Source organism: Phodopus roborovskii, unplaced genomic scaffold, assembly GCF_943737965.1.
Source record: "Phodopus roborovskii unplaced genomic scaffold, PHOROB, whole genome shotgun sequence".
NCBI classification, from domain to species: domain Eukaryota; kingdom Metazoa; phylum Chordata; class Mammalia; order Rodentia; family Cricetidae; genus Phodopus; species Phodopus roborovskii.
Window position 1 is genome coordinate 5,833,661 of NW_026126525.1, and position 26,001 is coordinate 5,859,661.

The following is a 26,001-nucleotide window of genomic DNA, read 5'->3' on the forward strand; positions in this document are numbered from 1 at the left end:
GCTTTCAAGCCTGTTCTGGAATGCACTCTGTAGGCCAGGCTGGCCTTGAACTCACAGAAATCTGCCTGTCTCTGCCTCCTGAGTGCTGGGATTAAAGGCTTGTGCCACAACCACCCAGTTTAAGAAAGCTCTTTAAGGCATTTAAATGCAAGTTGTAAAGGTCTAAGTAAATGATTTAAAGTTTATGAAAAATAAAAAGAAAAGTTTTATATTTCTTTCCCCTTCCCTATACTAAAACTAACATCACCCAGTGGAGCTCTGATAAGCTGATACTATTATCAGTCACAAAGTGCAAGATTTTAAATTTCCTTTGGTTGTCTTCTAAGAATAGACTTCAAAGTGCTTCTCAATCAAGATGAAAGCATCTCTGTCCCACCTACATAGCCAGCCCTAGAAAGCAGGTTAATGCTTTTAACCCAGAGTTTTGGGTTCCCAAGCCTCTTCTACAATGCCAATTTCACTACAGATGACAAACAGTGGGAATGCTAACATACCTGAAACTTTTTATCTCTTTCTGTAAACTTAAAAGAATTAATATAAGCTTCAGGGGGATTGGCTTGGATCCACCTCTCACAGGAGACAAAGACTCCAGAAAAGTACCGAATTTCCCCAACTGCCTATCCCTGAGGGTGAGACCGCCTCCACCACCACCACCACCACCACCCCTGCCTCTCCCACCTCCCACTCCCCAGCCCCAGCCTTGGGATTCTACTGCCCCAACTACCAGGACTATGAGTGGGCCTGGAAGTTTCAAATATATACTCAAGATAAAAAATGTTCCCCTAAACACTCCTCCACTGCTGGTGGGAGTGCAAACTCGTAGAGCCATTTTGGAGGTCAGTATGGTGGTTCCTCAGGAAAATGGGAATTAGTTTACCACAGGACCCGGCAATCCCCCTCTTAATGATCCACCCAAATGATCCACATCCATGCAACAAAGACATGTGCTCAACTATGTTCATAGCAGCATTATTTGTAATAGCAAGAACCTGGAAGCAACCTAGATGCCCCTCAACTGAAGAATGGATAAAGAAGATGTGACATATCTACACAATGGAATACTACTCTGCAGAAAAAAATAATGGAATCTTGACATTCCCAGGCAAGTGGATGGCACTTGAGGAGAGCACGTGTGACTAGGAAGATTGAGTCAAGGTAGGAATAGAAGACAGAAGAGAGAGAGAGAGAGAGAGAGAGAGAGAAGATAAAAGAGGGAGCCATTATTGGTTTGAAGAGAAAACTGAACCTAAAGAAAGGTCTAGAGAACTACAAGATTGCCACCAACTAACAATTTGAGCAACCGTGGAAAGGCTACTATAAATGCCCTTCCCGGATAGTGAGATCAACAACTAACTTATCCATGGAGCCCTCAACTAATGCCTGTTGGAAACAGAAGCAAACACCCATAACTAAACAATGAGTCGAACTAGAATCCAGATACAGAGGAAGAAGACAAGACCAGGTTGCAGAAACACATAGAGACAGCTGACCTGAACAAGGAGGAGCTAACGGGCCCCCAGACTGATAGCTGGGAATCCAGCATGGGACTGACTCAGACCCCCTGAATATGGGTCTCAGCCAGAAGGACTGAGCAGTCTAAGGGACCTCAGACAGTGGAACCAGGATGTATTTCTGGTGCACAAAAGGATCTTGCGGACACATCCCCCATGGAGGGATATTGCCTTAACCTAGAGACAGGAGAGAAGTCCTTGTCCCTTCTTCACATGACCTGACAGATCTACATGACCCCAACTGGATGGCATTGCCCTACATGTGGAATTGGGGTGAGGGGATGGGAAGGGAGAGTGGTCAGGGTGCATGTGAGGGGGCAGAGAGGGTCAGAGGGAGGGAGGGAGGGAGAGGGAACTAGGATTGACATGTATAAAAAAAAAATGTTCCCCTAAAACTCTTTATCTTCTGTCCCTAATATGTACCTGTTCCAGCAGGTTTCCAAACAACAAAAGACTTCAAACTTCTCCAGGGCAACCTGCACTTCCCTCAAACTAGATGGTTCCACAGAGTCTGGACATGGAGTGAGACAGCCTGCTCCTCCAGCCCTGGTCAGCATCCCAGCTTTCTTGGGTCCCCAAAGATGTTGATGCTCCCAAACAAAAGGAAGAAGTCTAGAGAACATGGCACCCTCATTCCTATTTCACCAATCACCCCCTTCTTATTTTCTTACCTTTTATAATAAACAAAAGGGAGGAATGTTAGTCAACTAAGAACCACCCACATTCCGGAACCCTCCCTCCTGCCTTCAATGACTCAGAGCCTGCATGCCATCATCACTAATGGCCAATGTGACACGTTTCTGGCATCACCACTATTGCTGTATTTTCCCTATGCTCATGCTCCACACCCCTATAAAACTCTCCATCATGGCCTAGTCTGCCATTGTTTGTTTCCATCCCAGCTCAGAGGCATCAATTTTGAACCCCTCCCCCACAACCCCAATAACTCTCTTTCATGAGATTTGTTTCATGGTGTGATTTTGTGGCATTCCTTGGGCCCCAATCACCAAGATACTCTTTGACTACAAAACATTTTCGCCTGCCTCATTGTGACCCATGTACATACAAGAATCCATGTATATACAAGACCCATGTATATACAAGATCAACGTTTTATCTCTCATAATGTAACCAGAGTTTTTAGGGCAAATACATGACCTCTTGTTGATCTACTGTGATATACCTAAAAATATACCAAGTGAAAATACAATGTGGCCGGGCGTTGGTGGTGCACGCCTTTAATCCCAGCACTTGGAGGCAGAGGCAGATGGATCTTCCTGAGTTCGAGAGTCCAGCCTGGTCTACAGAGCTAGTTCCAGAACAGGCTCCAAAAGCTACAGAGAAACCCTGTCTCGGAGAAAGAAAGAAAGAAAGAAAGAAAGAAAGAAAGAAAGAAAGAAAGAAAGAAAGAAAATACAAGATGAACAGCAGGAAGAGGGGATGATTCATTGGTGACACCATTGGGATGAGACTCTGAGTTCATCTTCAGGATAGAGTTAGGTTTAAATAGAGGAAGAACCGGGCCAGAGTCAAGGTGTATTCATAACTAAACAGGCCTGGTCTTCTTGGTCTGGTTTCACCTCAAATCCTGCAAAGTGGTCTCAAGAAGCCCTTTCATTTAAGGGAGAAAAAGTAGTTGTTGAGAAACAACTAATTCTGCTTTTATAGATAACTGTCCTTATCTGGAGTGAGGCTGAGTTGCTCTGACCCTCAAAGCTTTGTGCTTTGTGCTTTGCTCTTCCTCAAATCCAAGGTGACTCAAGAAAAAAGGTTAAGGACAATGAGATTTATCTCTGTGCCTTCAAAGTAAAGGAGGCAGACACAAAACAAAAGCAGAAATGTCAACTTTTCACCATGTTTCTAGGTGCCCTAGTGAGGAGTCATTTTTTTTTTCTTCAAAGCTGTTCCTAATGCTGTTTCACTCTTCAAGGACAAAATTTTGCAGGCCACAAAAATAAGTTTACCACCCCATGCTTCCCCTAATATATAAACTCAGTTTTGAACTGAGTTTCAAAGTTTCTTAGTTAAATATGGCTTCTGACAAGGTGCTCGGATGCAGGTGTGTTCCTCTTCTGACGCTCACATCTGATGGTTCTGATTTGTCTTGCCTTTCTACTTAACCAATAAACTCACTTTTGCCTCAGTCAGAAAGTCTTTTCTGCCAAACATCAAGGGCCTGAGTGAAACTGAAGAGCATCACCCTCACCCCTAAGCCCTCAAGGGGTCTATTATTATTATTTATTATTATTATTATTCAATTTATTCTACCCATCACGTTGAGTTATAATCCCATTTCCAGTGTCTGGAATGACCTTGCAATTAGTTTGGCTGGTGAAGTTTCATTGCACTTCCTGATGTCGTCCTCTTGTAGCAGCAGATGAAACACTCAAGGAATTGCAGGGCCCCCTTTGCAACTTGGAGCCCCCTGGGGAAAGGGAAGCATTGCCCCCTCCCCCAATTACTGAAAATCTGAAAAAGACAGCAGAATATTAAAGCTCTTCTCAGAGTATGGTTGGGCAGAAATGGATGGACCATGATGCAACTGCACAGGTCAACAGCCCTTCATAGACAGGAAATAAATCACCAAAATGATCTGATCGATATGGTTAAAGAACCAAATTCTGAATCCCAAAACCACCAAGAGACCCATTCCAATGTAAAAGCAAAGAGTCTTTTATTGTCTAATGAGTTAACTGTCTTTAACTTGGGCCCTTTGTCTGTCCAACATGGTGGCTGGTGTGAGAAGGACCCCAAGGGGCTTCTAGGTGGGGAATTTATTGGGAGGAGCAAGGGGAGTGTCCAGGAGTATGTAATGGCCTCAGGATTAGTGTACATCCAGGCTTGAACAACCTGTTCTATGTTGATTGGTTAACTGGTTGCTATGGCCTATAGGCCCTCCTAGGGTGGTTGCTATGCTCTGCATGCCACCGTTATGCCACTTTCACTATAAAGCACCATAAAGTATGCCCAAGCCCGCCCACTAACTTCCCAATGGTTCCTTGCCACATGGAGGGTATCTGACCTAGGGCAGCTCCTGCAAGATCAGAAGGCTGGAAACTAAGCACATGTGCTGAGTCCCTGGACTTTGTCTTCCTAGGTCTTCTCTGCAGCCTGTCATGGCTGCTAAAGCAGGGTGCTGGGTGAGGGTCTGGTCCTTTCAGAAGGCACTCTTCTGCTTAACTCAGGTTGAACATGTTTTCATTAGCTAATACTGCTTGAAGCAGTCACTAAAGCTTTAGCAATGAACTTTCTCCCAGCAGCAACCTTGTCCCCACATCATTTGACACTGGCCACTCTGGTTGCAAGAGAGGTCTTAATGACATATGGCTTCCCTTTCAGCTACTTCATACAATCAAACTCAAAGCAGTGCCCTCCTATTTTGTTTCTGCACAGAGGTGGGGTTAGAACAATATTAGATTTCCCTCACCATACAAGCCATAAACTTATACTCACTCCTTGCTCTCAATTCTGTGAGAGCTAAAGTTATGCTTTAAGTTTAAATTGCTGTGCCTAAGAAAGCTCTAAAATAAGCATACCCCTAACCTGTAAATCCTATTTGCCCAGGAACAGATAACTTCCTGGATTGCTGGGGCTCTTGTTCATGTAAGAGAATAAGTCATGTGTTTTCACATCTGTAAACAAGCTCGTTTGCTCCAGTTTGTACAGGATGTGCTTGGTCAAATGTAGGGAGAGGCAATAGGTGGGAAGTACTTCAGGATGTATGCTTGCCCCTGATTGGATAAAGGCGGGAAGGATGTAACCTTGTGAGTTCTGTCTTTGTACTCGTATTGTCACAACATGGTGATGTATTTTTCAGATAGCAATATAGTCAGTTCAGTGAGGATGTTCAGAGCAAATTATTTCAGATATTGCTGTGGTGTTTTCGATGAGATGCTCCCATAGTTTAGTATATTTGAATACATGGTCTCCAATTGGTGGTACTGTTAGGGTAGGTTTAGGGGGTGTGGTCTTGCTGGAAGAAGTATGTCACTGGGGGCAGGCTTTGAGAGTTGAAAGACTTGTACTATTTCTGGTTATTTCTCTCTCTCTCCTTGCACGAGGTTCAAGATGTTCTCAGCTTAGTAGTCCAGTCACCATGCCTGCCACGCTCACCACTGTGATGGTGATGGACTCTGGAACTGTAAGCCCAAATAAACCTTCTCTAAGGTACCTTGCTCGTGGTATTTTATCATAACAGTCACTAATGCAATTGCTCAGCAGAAATATTACCAGACCCAAGTTCATCTGCCCCATGCTTAAAAGCTAGTATTCAGAGAATGAGAGTTGGAAGCAAGTCAGGTTTATACACAAGTTGGTATTCTGAGAAGATGAGGGGAACTATCCCTCCCCCACAATTCCATGGTAGGGAGCTCAGGTAAATGGAAACACTTTCACAAGGAGGGAAAGAAAGTACAGGGGTTAGTGGGCAGAAAAACTACATGCTTAGTGGCACTTATGTCATCTAGGACTTGTTTTTATTCGCTCTGCTGTCACAATCAACCTTGACCTTCTGCTAGATAAAAAACTACTTTTCTGAAAATTAAATGTCACAGCAATATATATAATATATATATGTCATGTATAATTATATATCTGATATATATGAGATGTACCACAAAAATGTGTATCTATTATATACATATGTGATGTAGGTGCCACTCTTCCCTTAAGCTTACACCTGGGGCTGGAGAGATGGCTCAGAGGTTAAGAGCACTGGCTGTTCTTCCAAAGGAGCAGGATTCAACTCCCAGCACCCACATGGTGGCTCACAACCATCTATAATGAGACATAGTGTCCTTTTCTGGCCTGTAGGCAGAACAGTATATACATACATAATAAGAATGCACTGACTGCTCTTGCAGAGGTCCCGAGTTCAATTCCCAGTAACCACATGGTGGCTCACAACTATCCGTAATGGGATCTGCTGCCCTCTTATGGCTTGAAGGGATACATGCAGATAGAATACTGTATACATAATAAATAAATAAATAAATATTTTAAAACTATGTCTTTTAATAAACCATTCCTTTGCTTGCTTCATAATGTTAACCTGAAATCCCCGAAGTTATTAGTGGCAACAGAGTGGAGCTGGTCCTTCGTCCAAGCCAATCCTCGCTATCGCATAATAAAAGCAAAACATGCAATTCTAATTCAATTCAGTAGTTCGTTATTTTGCCAACTTTCAACTATTTAAAAACCATCACTTTTCATAATTGTGTATATGCACACACGTGAAATACATGCCCATCTTACATCTTCCCACTCACTTTACTGACGTCAAAGGACCCAGCACAGTAAGATTATGCTTACCATGAAACCCTCATAATGTTAAAAATCTATGCAGTCTTTAAACTAGATTCAGCTCCTAAGTTTTTAATTGCAAGCAAACAAACGCATGAAAGAAACCACACACACACACACACACAGACACAAGAGTGCAACATGACTGGAATACCCTAGAAAAGACAACCCCCTCCTTCCCCCAACTGGTTATTGGGCTCCTAAGTTTCAATAGGTGTAATACCATTAGAAAACCAAAATGGGACATGTTTATGGTATTAAAATATAAGGAATTCTTAATTTTACAACCGTTAGCTGCCTTAAACCAGCTGTAAATAGGATTTTGCCTGCATCGCAGCAGGAGTTGTTCAAAGAACCACCCTTCCTGGGCTAGAGGGCGCTCGCGCTCCCTCTGAACCACGCGCTCCTCGTGTGCAGGCGCAAGCCCCGCCCAGGCCCCGCCCTCCTCGTGCCCCGCCCCGCCCTCCCGTCATGCCCAGCGGTAGTGGCTGTGGCGGCAGCGAATGAGGCGGCGGCGACGGCATGGAGGAGGGCGAGAGCACGCTGGGGGTGCTGTCCGGCTTCGTGCTGGGCGCGCTCACCTTCCAGCATCTCAACACCGACTCAGACACGGTGAGCCGAGCGCGGCGGTCATCCCCGCCGTCCCTGCCCGCTGCTCCCGCTAAGCCGTGCGGGGTCGCGGACCCGGGCGCCCTCCCAGCCTCTCTTCTGGGCCCTTTTGATCCGGTCAAGTTCGGGCGTGAAGGGAAGCTCCCCGCGGCCCCCGGCTCGGCTCGGCGGGAGATCCGGCCGCTTCCCGCCCTCACCACGGCCCTTTGCAAGGCTTCCCTGCGCCGGTTCCTGCGGGCACCCGGGAGGCCGGGCACGGGCGCGATGGACGCGGCTGGCGGCCGCAGGGAGCTGGCCAGCCCGAGCTCGGGGCTTACGGTGGCTGGCAAGCCCGGCGAGAGACTGGCAGGCCCTGCCTCCTTTCTGCGCTGCTTTCCCTTGCAAATGAAAATTTGTCCCGGATCAGACATGTAAATGCACCTTTAAACTTTTGCCTACTTTCGAAGTCACTGAGTGAAAGTGATAAAAGAAAATTGTAAGTCTGTTTTTAAAATTTAGGAGATTAAGAATTCTCAGCACTCGGGAAGCAGAGGCAGACGGATCTGTGTGAGTTCCAGGACAGCCTGGGCTGTTAAACAGAGAAACCCTATCTCCAAAACAAACTCACTGTAAAACTTTGAGATCGGGAAGTAGTATCTTGAAAAAAAAAAAAAAAAAAAAAAAAAAAAAAAAACCTGTATACCTGCATTTTAAAAGAAAACAGGCACAGTAGCTCCTTTGGGAAACAGATGCTGAAGTTGAATCCCAAATCTTTACTATTTCATAATTTGTTACACAGATTTAAGTATGAGACCATTGATCCCTGTGTTGTTCCATAGCTTAGAAACCACTAACCTGCCCCTGTCAGGCTTAGATCCCTGTGCTAGACCTGAGGATTTACTTCCTGTCCATACATTAGATAAAGGCAAATCGCAGCTGCAGGGGGAACTCCAGGCTTCTTGGGGTTTGGTTTTAGACTTGTCAAACTGGCTACCAGCATGACCTAGGATATGGCCTTCTCTCTCTACAAATTGAGATAGGCAGGAATTGAGATAGGCAGTCCCCAGTTGTGTCTCTAGGGATGTTGAGGCCTCCCTAGACTGCAGTGATCTCTGGTGGAAATGTGGGCTAGCCCTAAAACTGTAAGTACGCCTGCTATTACATGGTTTCTTTGAGTTACCCTGGACATAGTGTCCTTCATAACAATAGGCAGGCCAGGTTTGAGCTTCAGGGTCTGGCTGGAATACAGGAACCAGCCCAGGGCAAAAACTAAACAGACTTCCAAAGTGTCAATACCTGAGAACTGGTTGAGTGGTAAGTCTCGTGTGTGTGTGTGTGTGTGTGTGTGTGTGTGTGTGTGTGTGTGTGTGTGTGTCTGTGTGTCTGTGTGTCTGTGTCTGTGTCTGTCTGCAGCATGAGCTTGCAGTGCCTGCAGAAAGAATCCAGACAAACACGGGTGCTGTCAACAGTGAGCTATCTCCCATCTCCAGAATCACTTTTACTCCTAATGTTAAAAGTCAGACTTTTAATCCTAATGTTTACTTGGCAGTTTGGGTTGCCACATTAACTCTGTAAAGATCAGTAAAGTCTTCTCATGGCACTTTAGGGGGAAAAAAAAAAGAATAGAAACCACTGACTTCTAGAAACACATGTAAAGTCCAGACTCTGGCTGCTCATTTGGGATCTTTTGTTGTGGGCTTTCCCTTTTCTTCACCACCAAGACAGACCACTCTGCTGGGCCCTTAGAAAGGCTGTAAGCTTCTCTGTTTTGGACTGTTAAGTGCTTCTACCTCTGCCTTTCCAAATGATTACCCAGCCCTTTAAAGCTAGGGCTGCCTTTCTCCGAACAGCCTTTTCCAGGTACCCATACTGTAAAATACTGAGAAGATAGGAATAAAAGACAGAACAGCAGTCCTGCCCTGTGTGTTTCATACTCTGCTTCTTATTTTTATTCTCATAGGAAGGGTTTCTTCTGGGTGAAGTGAAAGGTGAAGCCAAGAATAACATTACCGATTCACAGATGGATAATGTTAAAGTTGTTTATACAATTGGTGAGTCACTTAGTTCTTTATGGTTTTTGATAGTTTATGTGCTGAATGTAATCAGCATAAATGTCACTCTTTGTTTTGTAACATTTTAATTGTTGTGGGGGATACACATGTGTCATGCATAGCTGCTGGAGTTGTTTCTCACCTTCCTTCACGGGGGTCCCAGGGATGGAACTGAGTTGGGCAAGCTTGTCAGCAAGTTCCTTTCCCTGCTGAGCCACCTTGCCTCTGTGTGTGTGTGTGTGTGTGTGTTTGTGTGTTTAAACTATTAAAATATATACCCTAAATATGTTTTTAAAGCACTGCAAAAAAAAAAAAAAAAAAAAAAAAAAAAAAAGAGTGGGTATAGTGGTGACACTTGTATTCCCCGCACTTAGAAGGTGGAGGCAGGAGGATCAGGAGTTGGGTCCTATGTGTTTGTCTTTGGCTAGTGAATATAATGTGTACTTTCAAGTGGGTTTCCAGGTAGGATTTGTAGCCCTGTGTCTCTGGGGAGTCAGTCACCTGACCCCTCTTTGAAGAAGTAAGAGTGTTTGTCTTAGGGGTGTCTGAAGTTCCCTGTGCATAGTGAAGTTCCTGTATGAGGTGAACACAATGCAATGTGATGGGAAAACAGTTACTGCACTCATAACCTGAAATGTTTTTTTCTAGACATTCAGAAATATATTCCATGCTACCGGCTTTTTAGGTGAGTAACAGTATTAGTAAAAACAAGCAAAGTAACCATCCTGAGAATTATTCTTTGCAAGTTAAATAATTTAAAAAGCTAACAGAGTGTCTTACCAGTATACATGCAAGGAGAGTGGTTGTTTGTTTGTTTTAAGGTACATTCGTGCATAATCTGTAGTCTATATTACCTTTAGTTGGCTTCCGCTGCCTCTGAAAAACCAGTGTACTTCGAGGATTGCATTTTTCTCACACTCAGTCCTCTTATTTCATAGTATAGACTCACTACTGACATGTTCTCATATGTCAAAACAGACCTTTTTTCCATCTTTTGATTCCAGTTTATAAATCGTTTCTCTTTTTATTTCCCAGTTACATTCTTTGTATGACCTGTTTGCAGTAGCATTTCTCTAGTGAAAGTTTACCCCTCAGTTTGACAGATAGTAGCAGAATTGCTGGTGTTAATGTACTGTGTTTTACTCCTGTCTTAGTGAGAGTGCATTCATAGAAAACACAAATAATACATTTTCACCAAGCAAACAAATGTAACCATGTATAGAGTCTAAAGTCTCGTTTATTGTTTATATCAGCCACACAAGAAAACTATCTTACATTCACACACTCTTTGTATAAAATCTTTAACACTGTATGCGTTACAGGGACATAGGTAAAGAAAGGTCTGTGGTCGGGAGAGGGTGTGGCCCAGCAGCTTGGCATCTTATCTGATGAACCAGGGAAAGTTAGTCTTCCTGCAGTCTTTTTACATACAGTGGAATTCTTAGTGGAACCTCATAAAAATGATGGAAGGGTCTTCTGTACCAGCAAAAGGTTAAGAGACAATAAAAAATGAATCTATTTCTGGGTGACCACAGTAAGAACTAAGCCAATTTAGTAGTGTCTGAACTGTAGAGACCATCTAAGTAATGTCCAGGCCTTGTTGGCTCTTAAGTTGAAGGTAAAGAGGACATTAGACCACCTAAGAAATGTCCAGGCCTTGTTGGCTCTTAAGTTGAAGGTAAAGAGGACATTAGTAGAGCTATCTGGAAATACTTTTAATTCATAAAGTTACTATACCCTCCATCTTCAGTTAAAACAAGAATAGGCCAAAGCTCACGACTTAGTGGGAAACACAGAACTACTTAATGCAATGGTTCTCAATACCTAAGACCATGGGAAAACACAGGTATTTACATTATGATTCATAATGGTAATAAGATTCAGTTATGAAATAGCAACAAAAATAATTTTATGGTGGGGGGTTACTGTTGTAATTTAAGAAAAGTGCCTAAGAGAAAGATGCCATTCAACAGGGTTCAAGCAGAGGGTTTTTATTTTTTTATTTTTTTTTTAATTAGGGAAAGGGATCGTGAAAAGGGGAAAGGGAAGGGGGGAAAACTGGCCTTCAGAGACAGGAGAGAGGAAAGAGAGGGAGAGGAACAGACAAAGAGGGGGAGAGAGAGAGAGAGAGAAGGATGAGAGGTAGGCAGGGCCCTTTTGAAAGGGAACATAGTGAGTGTGCATAGGTGGTGCTCTTAGTGGCTGCAGCCATGGGCATGTCCTTCAGAACCCCAAGGACAGGCCAGTACAGTTGCCTGAACACTAACAGTTACTGTATTAAAGGGTCACAGCATTAGGAAGGTTGAGGACCACTGACTTAATGGTAGGACAAAACTAGAAGAAATGGCAATTCTCTTTAATTGTGTGTGCGTGGCATTGGGGAGCACGTTGCTAAGCTCCAGCCCCAGCCTCTGGCTTTGTAAACCTGTCATGTTGGCTCTTCCCCCCCCCCCTTGTAACTCATATAGTCAATGTATTTAAAACAAAGTCTTCTGACGACATCTCTTGAAGTCCAAGTTAGCATTAATACCCATTTGTGTAATTTACTACAAGGGTTATCAAAATATAACTCTGTGAGCTATTTTCATGAAGCCCTTTATCTGAACATGTTTACTATATGTTTAAGGGATGTGGAGAGAATAAGAGGAAGGATATACAATAGAAAGCAGGTGGTGTGGAAAGGCTTGAAATATTTTGACTGGTAATTTACAGATTGTACCAGTTCTGCACTGACTATAATATCGCTTCTCAGACTTTGCAACTGAATACACTGATTATTTGCTCCTCTTAGAAGTCTACAAGTTCAATGAAACCTAAAACTTAGTAACTTAAAAATTAGGCACTGAGGTATGAATTCTTTACTGTATATCCTTTTGGGGAGTTGAAAGACAACACAGGGTCTCTGTATGTAGATCAGGCTGGCCTAAAACTCCAGATTGTCCTGTGTCAGCCTTCAAGTGTTGGATTATAGGTATGTGCTGCCACACCTGGCTTACTATTAGCCTATGCCTATATACCCCAAGGTACTCAGTGTTCTCACATGTCTGCTGTTAGCCTATGCTTATACACCCTGTGGTACTTACTGCCTTAGACAGCAGGTTGAGAAGCTTAGAAGTGGGCCATGCTAGAGAAATTCAGCAATAAAGATCTTCCTTTTTCTCTCCTCTCTCCTCCTTTTCTTCTGCCCTATTCCTTATCTGGGGATTGATCCCAGGAACTGGGCATTGGTTTCTGGACCTGCCATGATTTCAGTCTTTATCCAAGTCACACATGTCATAGCAGATGTCCTTCAGTGAACTCAGCTACTATCCTTCAGCCCATTAAAACATTTTTAATGGAGGTTACTTGTTGTTTCCTTGTGGTCCTGGAGATTGAACCAAGGACTTTACTCCTGCCAGGTTAACCGGTAATCACAGTTGTTTATTTGAGACATTGTCTTGCTAAGTTGCTGGCTTAGACTCACTCTTGTTGCTTAAGCAGAATTGGACATCCTTTTGTCTTAACCTGCTGAGTGGTTGGGTTTATAGGCCTGTACCACCAAGCTCAGCTTAAAAATGTTGCCAATTAGAATATAGTGGGTGTAAGGATTCAGGCATCATGCTGGCCTGCCCCTGTCACCTGGCAGAATGCACTCAGTCAGGCAGTACTCTAGTCAGCCCAGGGTTCCATGAGTACTAGTCTGCAGGCAGGTGTAAAGGACCCCTTTAAAAGTCATACCCCTGCCCACTTACGCTCTTTTATGCTCTCTCTCTCTCTCTCTCTCTCTCTCTCTCTCTCTCTCTCTCTTTTGGTTGGCCACCAGCTACCCCCCTCTTCTCTCCCCTCTCTCCTCCTCTCTCCTCTTCTGTTCACGGTGCCTCTATGTCTCTTCCCTTCTCCCTCACTCTCCATTCTAAATAAACTCCTCCTTTAAGCTCTATCTGCCTGGAGTGTTATTCCCTCCACCTCGCCACCTCAGTCACCCTCACCTGCTATGCTCTCCCATGTGATCCCTTACCTTGGGACCCCACTCATTTGGAACCCTCACCCAGGACCACTCACCCCACCCCTTCCCAGCTTTTATTCTTGTAACTGTAACTAAAGAACAACAGTGGGTCAGTTTTCTGTAAATAAATATTTCCAGTATATACTTGGGGATTTTAGTTTAAAATAAACCCTATAAAATACTACAGGATTTTGTTTAGCATTCAACATTATAGAAAGGAATATTGTTCATCTTAATGCTAAAATGAAGGAAGGGTTAGGATTGAGGAGACAGTGTTAAACTACCTACCACATAAGAATGAAGACCTGGATTTGGATCCCCAGCAACCATGTAAAAGCTCCATGCATCTATAACTCTAGTGTCAGGGAGTGGGACAGGGAGAGGACAGGAAGATCCCTAGAGCTCATTGGTCACCATCTAGCTAAATCTATGAACTCCAGGTTCAGAGAGAGACCTTGTCAAGAAATTAGGGGGAGAGTGATCAAGGAAAACAACTTTTATGTGCTTATACACCTGATTACGTATGTGCACATACATAAACTGCACCCACACAGGGAAGGAACTAGGACTTGGAGTCTCTTACAGGAGGAAAAGCAAAGCTAGAAGTAAATGTTCAGACTGTTTAGAATATTCTTTCTATATCTTGGGAGTCCAACTACAGAAACCACTCGGCTAGTCCAGATTTGCTCTCCTTCCCCAGTCTCCCCAGATCCTTAAACACACAGCTTTTGGAATTAGCAATGATTAAGTTATCCTGTTGTTACTGTTCTTTGCCACTCATTTTATATTCTATTAGGGATTATCAGTTATTAATAAATGAACTGGGAATTGTCTGTATGAACTTTCTGTTTTGTTTTAGTTTAAAAGTATGACAAACTCATACCTAGAAGTTTTTCTATGGTATGTTTTTGGTTATGGACCTAAAGTTTCTACTACTTAAGTATTAATTTTTTAAAATTGTCTCTAATCTTTATTTTAGGAGTTCATAAGATAGGCAAATAGAAATGCATTTTGGTTGTATAGTATGGGTTAGGAATAACTAAAATTTAAAATGCTAATAAAATTATTCAAATTTCTAGCTTACTTGAAATCTCTTTAATTTTTGATTTTTATAGCTTTTACAATTCTTCAGGTGAAGTAAACGAACATGCACTGAAGAAAATTCTTTCAAATGTCAAAAAGGTATTACCTTTTCTTTTTTAGTACTGCTTGTACTATTTTGCAATCCTAAAAACATAGTCTTTTACAGAAGCTTTAAGTAGTATTATTCGTATTCATCAGACCATGTAAGAAGACTTGTTCTTCCCAGAAATTCAGGCAGTGTTTTCTGAAAGCAAAACAGTCATTGAAAGTATCCATCTTGGGGCTAGAGAGATGGCTCAGTGGTTAAGAGCACTGGCTGCTCTTCCAGAGGACTTGGATTCAGTTCCCAGAACCATATGGCAGCTCACAACCAGATGTAAATCCAGTCCCAGGAGATATGATCCCTTCTTCTATTGTGTATGAACACATGCATGCACATAATAGCCGGACATACAAGTGCAAAACACGCATGCATATAGAGTAAACTGGAAAAAAGGTATCCATCTTACTATTTCCTTGACTACTATGATTCATACTGACTTCTCTAGTTTATTACTTACCCACAGCCTTTTCCAGCCTGATTTATTCTAGAACATAATGCATTTCTGTTATTTTCACATAGCTGCACTTTGTCTTCTGGTCTCAAACTGCTATATTAAGTGGCTGGGACTTCAGGTGCATGTCACAGAACCTGGCTTTGTAGTTACTATTTTATATAAATGCAGAGACAGTTTCTTATACAGCAATTACATGTAAATCTGTCATGGACTTGATATTCAGATAAAAGTTATTGAACAGTCAGAATTCCTGCCCCTTTTCTGATGTATACATTTTTTTGTCTTTAAAATTTTATGTGTCTGAGAATAAAAGGTTTAATGAAAAGTTTTGGTCACTGGGGATGGTGGCACACATCTGATTTCAGAAAGTAGATTTCATACTAGAAGTTTCTTTTAGATACTGGGTGTATAAATGTTTATCCTAAGTATGTGGAAAGCCAAGATGGGAGGATTTCAAATTTGATACCCACCTAGGCAACCCAGTGAGATCCTGACACAGGCTGTGGCTGTAGCTCTGGGGATTGCCTGCCTCAAATAAGGTCCTGGGTTCAAAACTCCCCAGCACTAAAGCCCAAGACCTGACAACCTGAGATCAGTCTGTGGAAACCATATGATAAAGGGAGAAAACAGTGTGCTGTTCTTTGACACCCCCCCCCAGTGGATAGAGCACCTAGTGTACATACATGCATGTATGCACACGCACACACATACATACATACATACATACATACATAAATAGGTGTAAAAATGTTTCAAAAGGAAATGGTTGGACTTAAAAATATATATATATATTTGTGACCATCAAGATGTCTTAGTGGGAAGAGGCACCTGCTGTTAACCTGGGTGACCTGAGTTCAATCCCTTAGACTCACATGATGATAGAAAGAGGGAGAGAACTGACACTCCCAAGTTGTCCTCTGACTACCGCACTCCCGTGTCCACACACACTGCGCGCACACACGGACAGTAAATGCAATGTGTTTCTTAATTTGTCTACTAGGAAGTATACCTATAAGAGCATTTTCTTTTTTGAGACATAGCCTTACTGTGTAGCCCACTATGTTTTTGAACTTGTTATCCTCCTCAGCCTTCCAAATGCTGAGATTATGGGTGGGAGCCTCTTCCAATTTTTTTCCCTTTAATATACAAATAAATATGTAGTAATTATTTTATTGTAATTAATATTCAGTAATGAATTATTTTCCAATTTAAAAGGTATTACTGTTAATCATGAATTTTTTTGCATGCTACAGATTACAAAAACCTTTCAAATGATCTTAAAATCATTTTAACCAGCTTAACATTTACAAATCAAGTGTGTCCATAAGACATGAATGTGTTTTCAGGCAGTGATTCCTGTTATGTGAAACAGTGACATCGGTGTTTCCCTCATGTAAAGTCTGTTTTTAATGATTTTTTTTTTTTTTATGTACATTGGTGTTTTTCCTGAATGTTTATCTGTATGAGGGTGTAGGATCCCCTGGAGATAGAGTTACAAGCAGTTGTGAGCTGCCTTGTGAGTGCTGGGAACTGAACCCAGGTGCACTGGAAGAGGAGTCAGTGTTCTTGTCCACTGAGCCATCACTAACAGAAGATAGTAATTTCAGGATAGCGAATGTTTTGCTTTGTTGTTAAATTAGAGTTGCTCAGTTGGTAAGGTGCTTATCTAAAGACCTGGGTTCCACATTTTAAAAATGTGGAACATATTAAAAAAACAAAAAAAGCCAGGCATGGTAGCACATACCTGTAATCCCAGTACTAGAGAAGGGAGCAGAAGATCAGATGTTCAGGGTCATCCCTGGCTAAATATGGGGTACACAAGACAAAGTAGTAAATCAACAAGCTTTTTGGAGGGGAGGTTGTCTTGGTGTTTGAGTTCTTTGTTTTGTTTTGTTTTCTTTTTTTCTTTTGTTTTCAAGACAGGGTTTCTCTGTAGCCCTAGCCATCCTGGAACTCGTTTTTTTGTTTGTTTGTTTGTTTGTTTGTTTGTTTTGTTTTTGTTTTGTTTTTTGGGGTTTTTTTTAGAACAGGCTAGCCTTCAACTCAGAGAGATCCATATTCTTCTACCTGGGGATCAAAAGTGTGTGCCATCACTGCCTGGCAAGGTTTTTTTGTTTGTTTTTGGTTTTGTTTTCCTGCATTAAAATTGGTTGTTTTTGCTAAGTGGAAAGTAACTTAACTATGTCAGTTTGTTTCCTTTACAAAAGTTAGGTTGTTTTTGCTAAGTGGAAAGTAACTTAACTATGTCAGTTTGTTTCCTTTACAAAAGTTAGGTATATAACTAAGTATATTTTTGACTTATTATAACCCAAACTTTACCAACAGTTTGAAAAGCCATATTAAGTCCTGCAGGTTTTGCCAGGCTTAGTGGTGATGTCTTTAATCCCAGCATAGGCAGGTCTGGTTTACAGAGGTAGTTCTAGGACAGCCAGGGCTACAGAGAAATCCTGCCTCCAAATAACAGAGAGACTGGCAGGTTTTTGTTAGTTTTGTTGTATGCCTGGATATGCCACAGTCCTGTTGCCTCAGTCTCATGTGTGCTGCAGCCACTGTGTACACTGCACTTACTGCCTCAAGACCATCTGTTTATTGCTAAGCTATAAGAAGACATGTAATAACTGTAACCAACGTATATTTTATTTCTATTCTCTTCAGACTGTGGTGGGTTGGTACAAATTCCGCCGTCACTCGGATCAGATGATGACGTTTAGAGAGCAGCTGCTGCACAGAAACTTACAGACACAGCTTTCAAGCCCAGAGCTTGTTTTTCTACTGTTAACACCAAGTATAGCAACAGAAAGCTGCTCCACTCACTGCCTGGAACATGCCCTGTATAAACCTCAAAAGGGGTAAGCACTGCTTGATCCTGGCTATCTTAAGCTAATAGAAAAACCCTGTGGTGTTTTGATAGTGCCTTGTGGCTCTAAGTGTCTTCATACAGTGTTGTATAAGGTATCACAATCAGCAAAGTCAGTCTTACTAACTGTTAGTAACACATGAGAAAACAAGGGCTATGCAAGGAGATGGGAGCTCAGGGTGCAGGGATGCCTTGGACTCTGTGTTCTGGGACTGAACGTGTTACTGTCCTACTTATTGAAGTGTAGGCGGCACTCTTGATGGCCTGCCACCATGAGTCCAGGCAGTCCCCTTGGGTATTATAAATTACATTTTCTGTGACTTTAGGAATTAAGTTAAGAGTCCTCCCAATTGAGATTTACTTTATTGCTTATGGAACATAAATCTCAACACAATACCTTAAAGTTGAATATATCACTTATCTCAAACACTTAGGACTAAATAGAACCAAACACTTCATTTAGATTGTGGATTATTTGCATATACCTGCTGAGATATCTTGGGAGTGGGGCAGACTCAAGTCTAAATAAAAGGTTCATTTATACCCATAAATATAACCAAATAAATTTTTGGGGTTTTTTTTTTGAGGCCAAATTAATAACAATATTGCAAATGCTTTATTTGTTTATTTATTTATTTTGAGGCAATGTGTAGTTTTGCTATGAACCTGAAGTCTTGCTGTCCAAGTCTTCCTAGTGCTAGGATTACAGATAATAGGTTGTCATATTGGAACATGTGATTTACTGACTGTCACATGAAAGTCAGACAGGAAATTGTCATTTGGTTTTGCTATGTTTCCTTGAGACAGCCTCACCATATAAACTGAGCTGGGCAAGAAATGGATAGATAAGCCTCTCTGGCTTTGAACCCACTACCTCCCTGCCTTAGCATTTGCAGACATGCGTGAAGGTGTTTACAGGTGTTCACATTTTAAGCTATCTGTGGTGGTGCACATGTATACTCCCAGTAAGTGGAAGCAGGAGGAGTACAATTTGAGTCAGTTTAGGTTACATAATCAGATCTCTCTCAGACCTCAGAATTTTGGACTAGGGTGACCAGAGGACAGGATGCAGGATTTGTACCGGGCAGGCAGGAATGGCTCCACCACTGAGCTTCATCTTCAATAGAATTTCTTCTCCTTTTTTTTCCCCCCTCCTTTCTTTAAAGACCCTTATGGGTGTCAGGTAGGCATAATGGTACATCCCCATGACCCTATGCTCTAGTGAGAGTGGGATTATGAGTTCAAGATTATGCTTGGCTACATAGAGTTTGAAAGGAGACCATTAATCAAAACAAACAAACACATAAATAACCAGTGAAATGTCCCAACTGGTAAAATGTTCCACAAGCCTGAAGACCTGAGTTCTAGCCCCAGAACCTTCATTAGAAGAAACAAACCAGCTTCTGACACATTCCTCTGAACACAAGAACATTATAAGCATGCACAATAATAATAAATGAACAGCAACTAAGAACTCAGGTGTTACCAATATTGTTTGGCATGGCCTTTCAACTCACCACCCTTCTGAGGTAGCTTCACTTCCTTATTTACATGTATTTAGCCAGGTGAAATAGCCACTAAACTGTCTTCATACAGCTTTTTATGCTATGTACATCTTGACTTTTTGTTTTGTTTTTTGGGTCAGGGTTTCTCTGTGTATCTATCCCTGGTTGCCCTGGAATTCTCTCTGTAAACCACATCAGCCTCCAACTCTGCCTGCCTCTTGCTTCTGAGTGACGTCTTTTAAAAGCTAGTTGCTTCAGGAGCTAGAGATGGCTCAGCATTAAAAGCACTATCTGCTCTTCAGAGAACTCTAGTTCAATTCCCAGCACTCATATGACAGCTCACAACCGTCTGTAACTCCAGTTCCAGGGAGATGTTCACTTTTCTGGCACTAGTGGTACATGGATCACTTGCAGTCAAAACACTCATACGCAAAAAATAATAAAAAACAAAAAAGGAGTTGTTTCAACTTAGGTCATCTGGGAAAATTCTTGCTGAATAATAATGGGGGGTTGTTTTTATTTTGATACTGCTGGGAAAATAGCCTGTTCTGATGCTGTCCTTTTAAGCTTTGTTTTAAACTTTTATTCATCAGGCTTTTTCACAGAGTACCTTTGGTGGTTGCCAATCTGGGAATGTCTGATCAACTGGGTTATAAGACAGAGTCTGCTTCCTGTACATCCACTGGCTTCAGCAAAGCTGTGAGAACACACAGGCAAGATTTTTACTCAAACAATACAGGCTAAGTGAATCCTTGTGGAACTGGAGTATTTTCACCTTTCCATACTTCCTTTTAGACTTGTCAGCTTAAAGTTCTATGCACAAACCCAAGGAAGTCATTCTCTCTCTCTCTCTCTCTCTCTCTCTCTCTCTCTTCCTCTCTCCCCCCCCCCTCTGTCTTTTTACAGTTCTCAGTTTTTTAATGAAGATGGATCGTTAAAGGAGGTGCATAAGATAAATGAAATGTACGATGCTATACAAGAAGAATTAAGGGTAAGTACTTAGGGACTGCTTCATAGTCATTCATATCTGTAAATTGCCATGAATTATTTCACAGAAAAATTAACATTTGTTGAGTATCTGTTGTATGCCTTTGACTTCCACAGTAGAGATTACCACCTCTTGGGAAGAGCTATACAAGTTTAGTGTTGTTCTCATTATATCATGGCTATAGTTATTTATTTTCTTTCTCTTTTTATTTGAAAAATTATCTCACTGTGGAATCCTGGCTGTCCTGGAACTTGCTACATAGTAGGCCGAGCTTTCCTTGAATTTATATTCTCCTGTCTCTGCCTCTCAAATGTGCCACCAGGCCCAGCCCCCATAGTCTTTTTATAGATGAAGAGGGAAGAAAATATTTAGAAACACAAGCGTCACTACAGCATTATACTGTCTTATTGTTTCAGTCACTGTAGATTCATGAGATAGACCCCAAGTGCAGGAAAGTCGTTAGGCCAGTGTAAAGTAAATAGGAGGGGATTGAGAGTTACAGCAGAATCTGACCCCAGAGAGATGGAGAGAACAGCTGAACAGGGGGAGCCTCGGGTTGTACCATTCTATGAAAGCTTACCTGAGCATAACCCTGACTCAGAATCCTGCTCTCATCTTAGCAACACTGTGAGACAGGGTTTCTCTGTAGCTTTGGAACCTGTCCTAGAACTTGCTCTGTAGACAGGCTGGCTTTGAACTCAGAGATCCACCTGCTTCTGCCTCCCAAGTGCTGGGATTAAAGGTGTGTGCCACTACCACCCAATTCTGAAACCCTTTCTTGAAGTTAATCCGTAATTGAACAGAGTGACCCAGAGTTGCTCCATAGGTGTGTTCTAATGTCCTCCCCATGTTCAGTCATTGCTAGGAACAGTCCTTAAGGAGTGGCGCTTAAAAGCAAGCACTGTGGAGCCCAGGGTGTAGCTCAGTCAGTAGAACCCTTGCCTCGGAGAGTCTGACCCCAGCACCACATGATGGCGCACATCTGTAATTGCAGCACTAGGGAGGTAAAGGCAGGATGATCAGAAGTTCAAGGCCATCCTTGGAGTATACTAAGTCTGAGGCCAGCCTGGGATACATGAGTCTAAAACTGGAACCATCAGTCAATTTTTTTCCTCAGTTGGATATCTAAAGTCTCTTTTCATGGCAGCCATTCTTGTCAGAGCATAGTAAGGGGAAAGACAAGGGTAACACACTTTGTGTATGACTGACATTATATACTATTTTTTTAAAGACTTATTTACTTTGATGTGATTCACTTTTTTGTTTTCATGCTTTTGTGTATAGTGTATGTGTCTAGTGCCCTCAGAGGTCCAAAGAAGGCATTTGTTCCCCTGCATCTGGAGTTACAAATAGTTGTGAGCTACCATATGCGTGCTGAAACCTGACTCAGGTCCCCTTAACTGTGGTCCCCTTTACTGCTTGCCACCTCTCTAACCCCCACATACTAATTTATGCAATAAATAAACAACATAGAAACTTTAAAAGTAACACTGGGACTGTCAGCATTTCCTCCTATATATTGAAAGTAAATTTCTCCCTCATATAATACAGTCCAATTATAGTTTCCCTCACTTTACTCTTCTTAGTACCTCCCCTTCCATCCAAATCTACTCCCTTTTTGTCTCATCAGAAAACAAACAGGCAGGCCTTGGTGTCACACACCTTCAACCCTAGCATTTGGAAGGCAGATGCAGGCAGAGCTAAGTTCAAGGCCAACCTTGAAGTTCTAGGTCAACTGGGACTATAGAAAAAAACAAAATAAACAAAAACAACAACAACAACAAAACAGGCTTCTAAAGGATAATAATAAAATATAATAAAGCAGAAAATAACACATCAGAATTGGACAAAACAAACAAGGAAAAGTATCCAAGAGAAGGCACAAGAAACAGAGACGCACTCATTCTCACCAAGGGATCCCATAGAAACACTAAACTGGAGGTCATAATACATATGGAGAGGACCTGGCAGTCCTGGGCGGGCCCTATGCATGCTGCCTCAGTCTGAGTTCATATAAGCTTTGATCCTGCTGATTGAGGCCTTGGGTTCTTGGCACCCTCCATTCACTGCCTCTTCATAGAGCTCCCTGGGCCCTAACGAGGGATTTGATAGACATAAGGCCTAGTGTTCCAACGTTTGTCACTCTGCATAATGTCTGTCTGTGGGTCTGTTATGTTTCCTTCTGCTGCAGGAGGAAGCTAAGTAGCTCTGTTTGTTTATAGATAGAGTCTCACTATGTAGCCATGGCTAGCCTGGACCAGGATGAACTAGAAGTCACTGAGGTCCACCTGCCTCCCAAGTGCTGGGATTAAAGGCATTTGCTATCATATCCAGCTGAGAATGTCACCATTTTCAAGTGATTATTTTTATTTTGCCATTTTCCCCTTAACACTTAAAATACTGTGACATACTTGACAGTGAATTTGTATTGTGGTTAAAAAATAAAATCTATCATTGAACATTTTCACTTTGCCAATTAATCTTACTTTTAATGCAGCATGTTTTTAAATCTTAAATTGACAGGTAAAACTTTATCATGTAAAGCCACGTGTAATGTACACCTGCCACTCTAGCACTGTGGAGGTGGAGGCAAGAGGATCAGGAATTCAGTGTCATCCTCAGAAACACAGTAAGTTTGAGGCTAGCTTGGGCTACATGAGACCCTGTCTATAAAAGGGAAAAACCTTTAGTAAAGTGTGTGTGTTATAGAAGAGTTGTATCTAGGAAGATAACAAATGCTTATGTCAGCATTTTTGTGGTTAAAACACTCAGTCAGCATTCACTCTACATTTTCCAAGTAGATCATTTTTAGCTTTTCTCTCTCAGTGCCATATTTCTGTACTCATTTATCTTTCAGTGGACATTTAAAATGATTCTGTATATATCTGGATTATTTGAATAGTTCTGGGCAGATACCATAAAATGTATCCACTACAATGTACTTACATTCTGACCTATATTTTGAAATTAATGATGTTTGATTTAACAGTAAGAAACATCATCATATATAAACTTTTAGGTATATTTCCAAAAGGGAATTACTCGTTTCTTTTCAAACGGAAACACATAGCATCAGTTTGCTTTTCAAGTGTAGCTTCTCTTAATATATATATATATATATATATATATATATATATATATATATATATGGTCTCCCATGAGTTTCTTAAAACATAGTCACTTTTTATTTTATTTAGCATGGGTTTTCTGTTGTTGTTTTATTTGGTATTATTCCAGGTTGGCCTTGAATTCCTTATAGAGAAGGATAACCTTTATTAATTCTACTTCCAATAAATACTAGAATCACTTACACATCTCAGTTCTGTTGGGCGGGGTTCATGTTGGGACTTGAACCCAGGGCACACACATTCAAGGTAAGTGCTGTGCACTGAGCTCTATCCTCAGCCCAATACATATTTCTTTTTATTTCAAAATGAATTTTATCATATTTCTGTTTTTAAGAAAATAACTGGTCCACAAATAAATGGAAAGCTAACATATCCAACAAACATGTTGCTATCTACAGAGCAACATCAAGTGCTTGATATTAAGGTGGTTTACACAAAAGGTTAATGGTATCTTATAGTCTGAGGATTTTTTTTTTTTAATGTTCTAAGTCCGCATTAGTACAAAACCTAGAATGTTTTTATCTGTGTCCTTATGTTACTGTGCAGAGTGTATGCCAGAAAGTTGAACAAAGTGAACGAGAGGTAGAGAAGCTAATGATGGATGTACACCGATTAAAGGAAGTTAGAAAAGAACAGCATGCACAGACAAAAGCAGCAGGTAAGCAGCAAATGAGCCCTGGATGCTGGCTTCACGTTTGCATGAGGTTCAGTGAGGACAGTCAGTGGTCCTGACCATGAACTGACGCACTGTGATTATGAGGAGTGATTCACTGCACCCCTCATTTCCCAGTGGTGAACTGTAAAACTGTAAAAAAAGCACAAGACTCGTTTTCTCATAGACTACTGTGGCATACAACAGGAACTAAGTATTATGCCTTTCTTGTCCTGAATAATCTGACTCGGAATCATTTTTACTTTATTGACACAGCTAATTATAAAATATTGTGAAACAAACACATGTTAAGTCCTTCTTTATTTTCTTTAGGAGAAAAGAATGTCCAAAACAACCCTGAGGAGAACATCCTTCTTTGTCAAGCTTTACGAACCTTTTTCCCAGAGTCTGAAGTTCTTCATTCTTGTGTTATTTCTTTGAAAAATAGACACATTTCTCAAAGTGGGTGTAACATGAAGCACCATCTCGATGTGGCTAAGCTGACTTTAATGGTGGAGTATGTTCACAGCCCTGATGCTAGTCCAACCCCTGCGGCCCAGCTAGCTAAGCGTAAGGCTCTAGACACACAAGACCCATGGCCTGTGAAGAAACCACGATCGCTGGGGACAGAAGGCAGACCTGTGACAGATTCCCGAAGCAGTCACCAAAACAGAACTTCCTCTAGCAGCCTAGATGTAGACACAGAGATGGGGAGCACAGAACAGGATGGTGAATATCCTCGCTCTCCCACGTTTTGATTCTCCTTAGATGATACTGTTGACTTGACTGAGATTCTGAGACCACTAGTTCCTATTTTTTACTGTATTCAGCTGTTTATAATGTATGAATAAGGTATTTTTACTGTTCAACCGCTTGTAATATGTAGGTAAGTTAATGTTTTATAAAGTATCTTAGAAATTCTTATTTATGTCTCATACATTGTAAATACTTTGTAAATGTGTACATGCTCACCTACACTTCAACCTCCCTCCTCATTTCCCAGCCTCTTCTCACGGTGCCTTCTGCTGGCAGTGATCTGCCTTCCCCATTCATAGATAATGTGTTCTGTCGCCTTCCTCACCCCATAGATGCTTTGTCTCCCATCTTGACTCTGTCTAGCCACATCTAAAGTACATTTTAGAAATAGAGATTTGAGAGGGGGGAGGTTTATACTTGTGGAGCAGGAACTGAATCCAGGGCCATGTCTACCATTGAACTACAATGGTAGTTCAATGGTAGAAAACCAATGGTTTTTCTTTGGGCATGGTTTTTGCTGTTGCTTTGTTTTGAGACAGGGTCTCTCTGTATAGTTCTGGCTGTCCTCAAACTCAAAAATATTTGCCTGCCAACTGTTGGGATTAAAGATGCATACATGCCACCCTCTGGACAGTAGTGGCGCACACTTTTAATCCCAGTACTCAGGAGGCAGAGGCAGGTGTCTCTCTTTGAGTTCCAGGCCAGCCTGGTCTACAGAGCTAGTTCCAGGCCAGGCTCCAAAGCCAGAGAAGCCCTGTCTCTAGAAAATAAACAAAAAAGATACCAAATAGATGCATTCTAGTTTAAAAACTAGACCATTCTTCAAATTGGAAATGAGAAACAGCACAGAAATAAAGCACAGGAGTTTGTGAGACTAGTCCTGGGACTTGGCTAAGCTGGCACAGTTATCACAATCAAGACTAACAACCTGAGTTGGATTCCTGGGACTCCCGTGATGGAAGGAAAGGACAGCCATCCACAAGTTCTTCTGACCTCCACACATATACACATATATTCACTGTGGCATATACATGAAATC

At 41.7% G+C, this 26,001-nt stretch overlaps 1 protein-coding gene across 1 annotated transcript; it reads left to right on the forward strand.

Annotated features, from left to right (window-relative positions):
* Positions 1–7,325: 7,325 nt before the first annotated feature.
* Positions 7,326–25,113, forward strand: Abraxas1 (abraxas 1, BRCA1 A complex subunit). Its single transcript, XM_051198283.1, has 9 exons — positions 7,326–7,424; positions 9,361–9,451; positions 10,100–10,136; positions 14,552–14,618; positions 17,732–17,925; positions 20,032–20,151; positions 20,345–20,429; positions 24,101–24,212; positions 24,540–25,113. Exons 1-9 carry the CDS (start codon positions 7,335–7,337, stop codon positions 24,962–24,964), a joined length of 1,221 nt encoding a protein of 406 aa, XP_051054240.1. The 5' UTR covers positions 7,326–7,334; the 3' UTR covers positions 24,965–25,113.
* Positions 25,114–26,001: the final 888 nt, after the last annotated feature.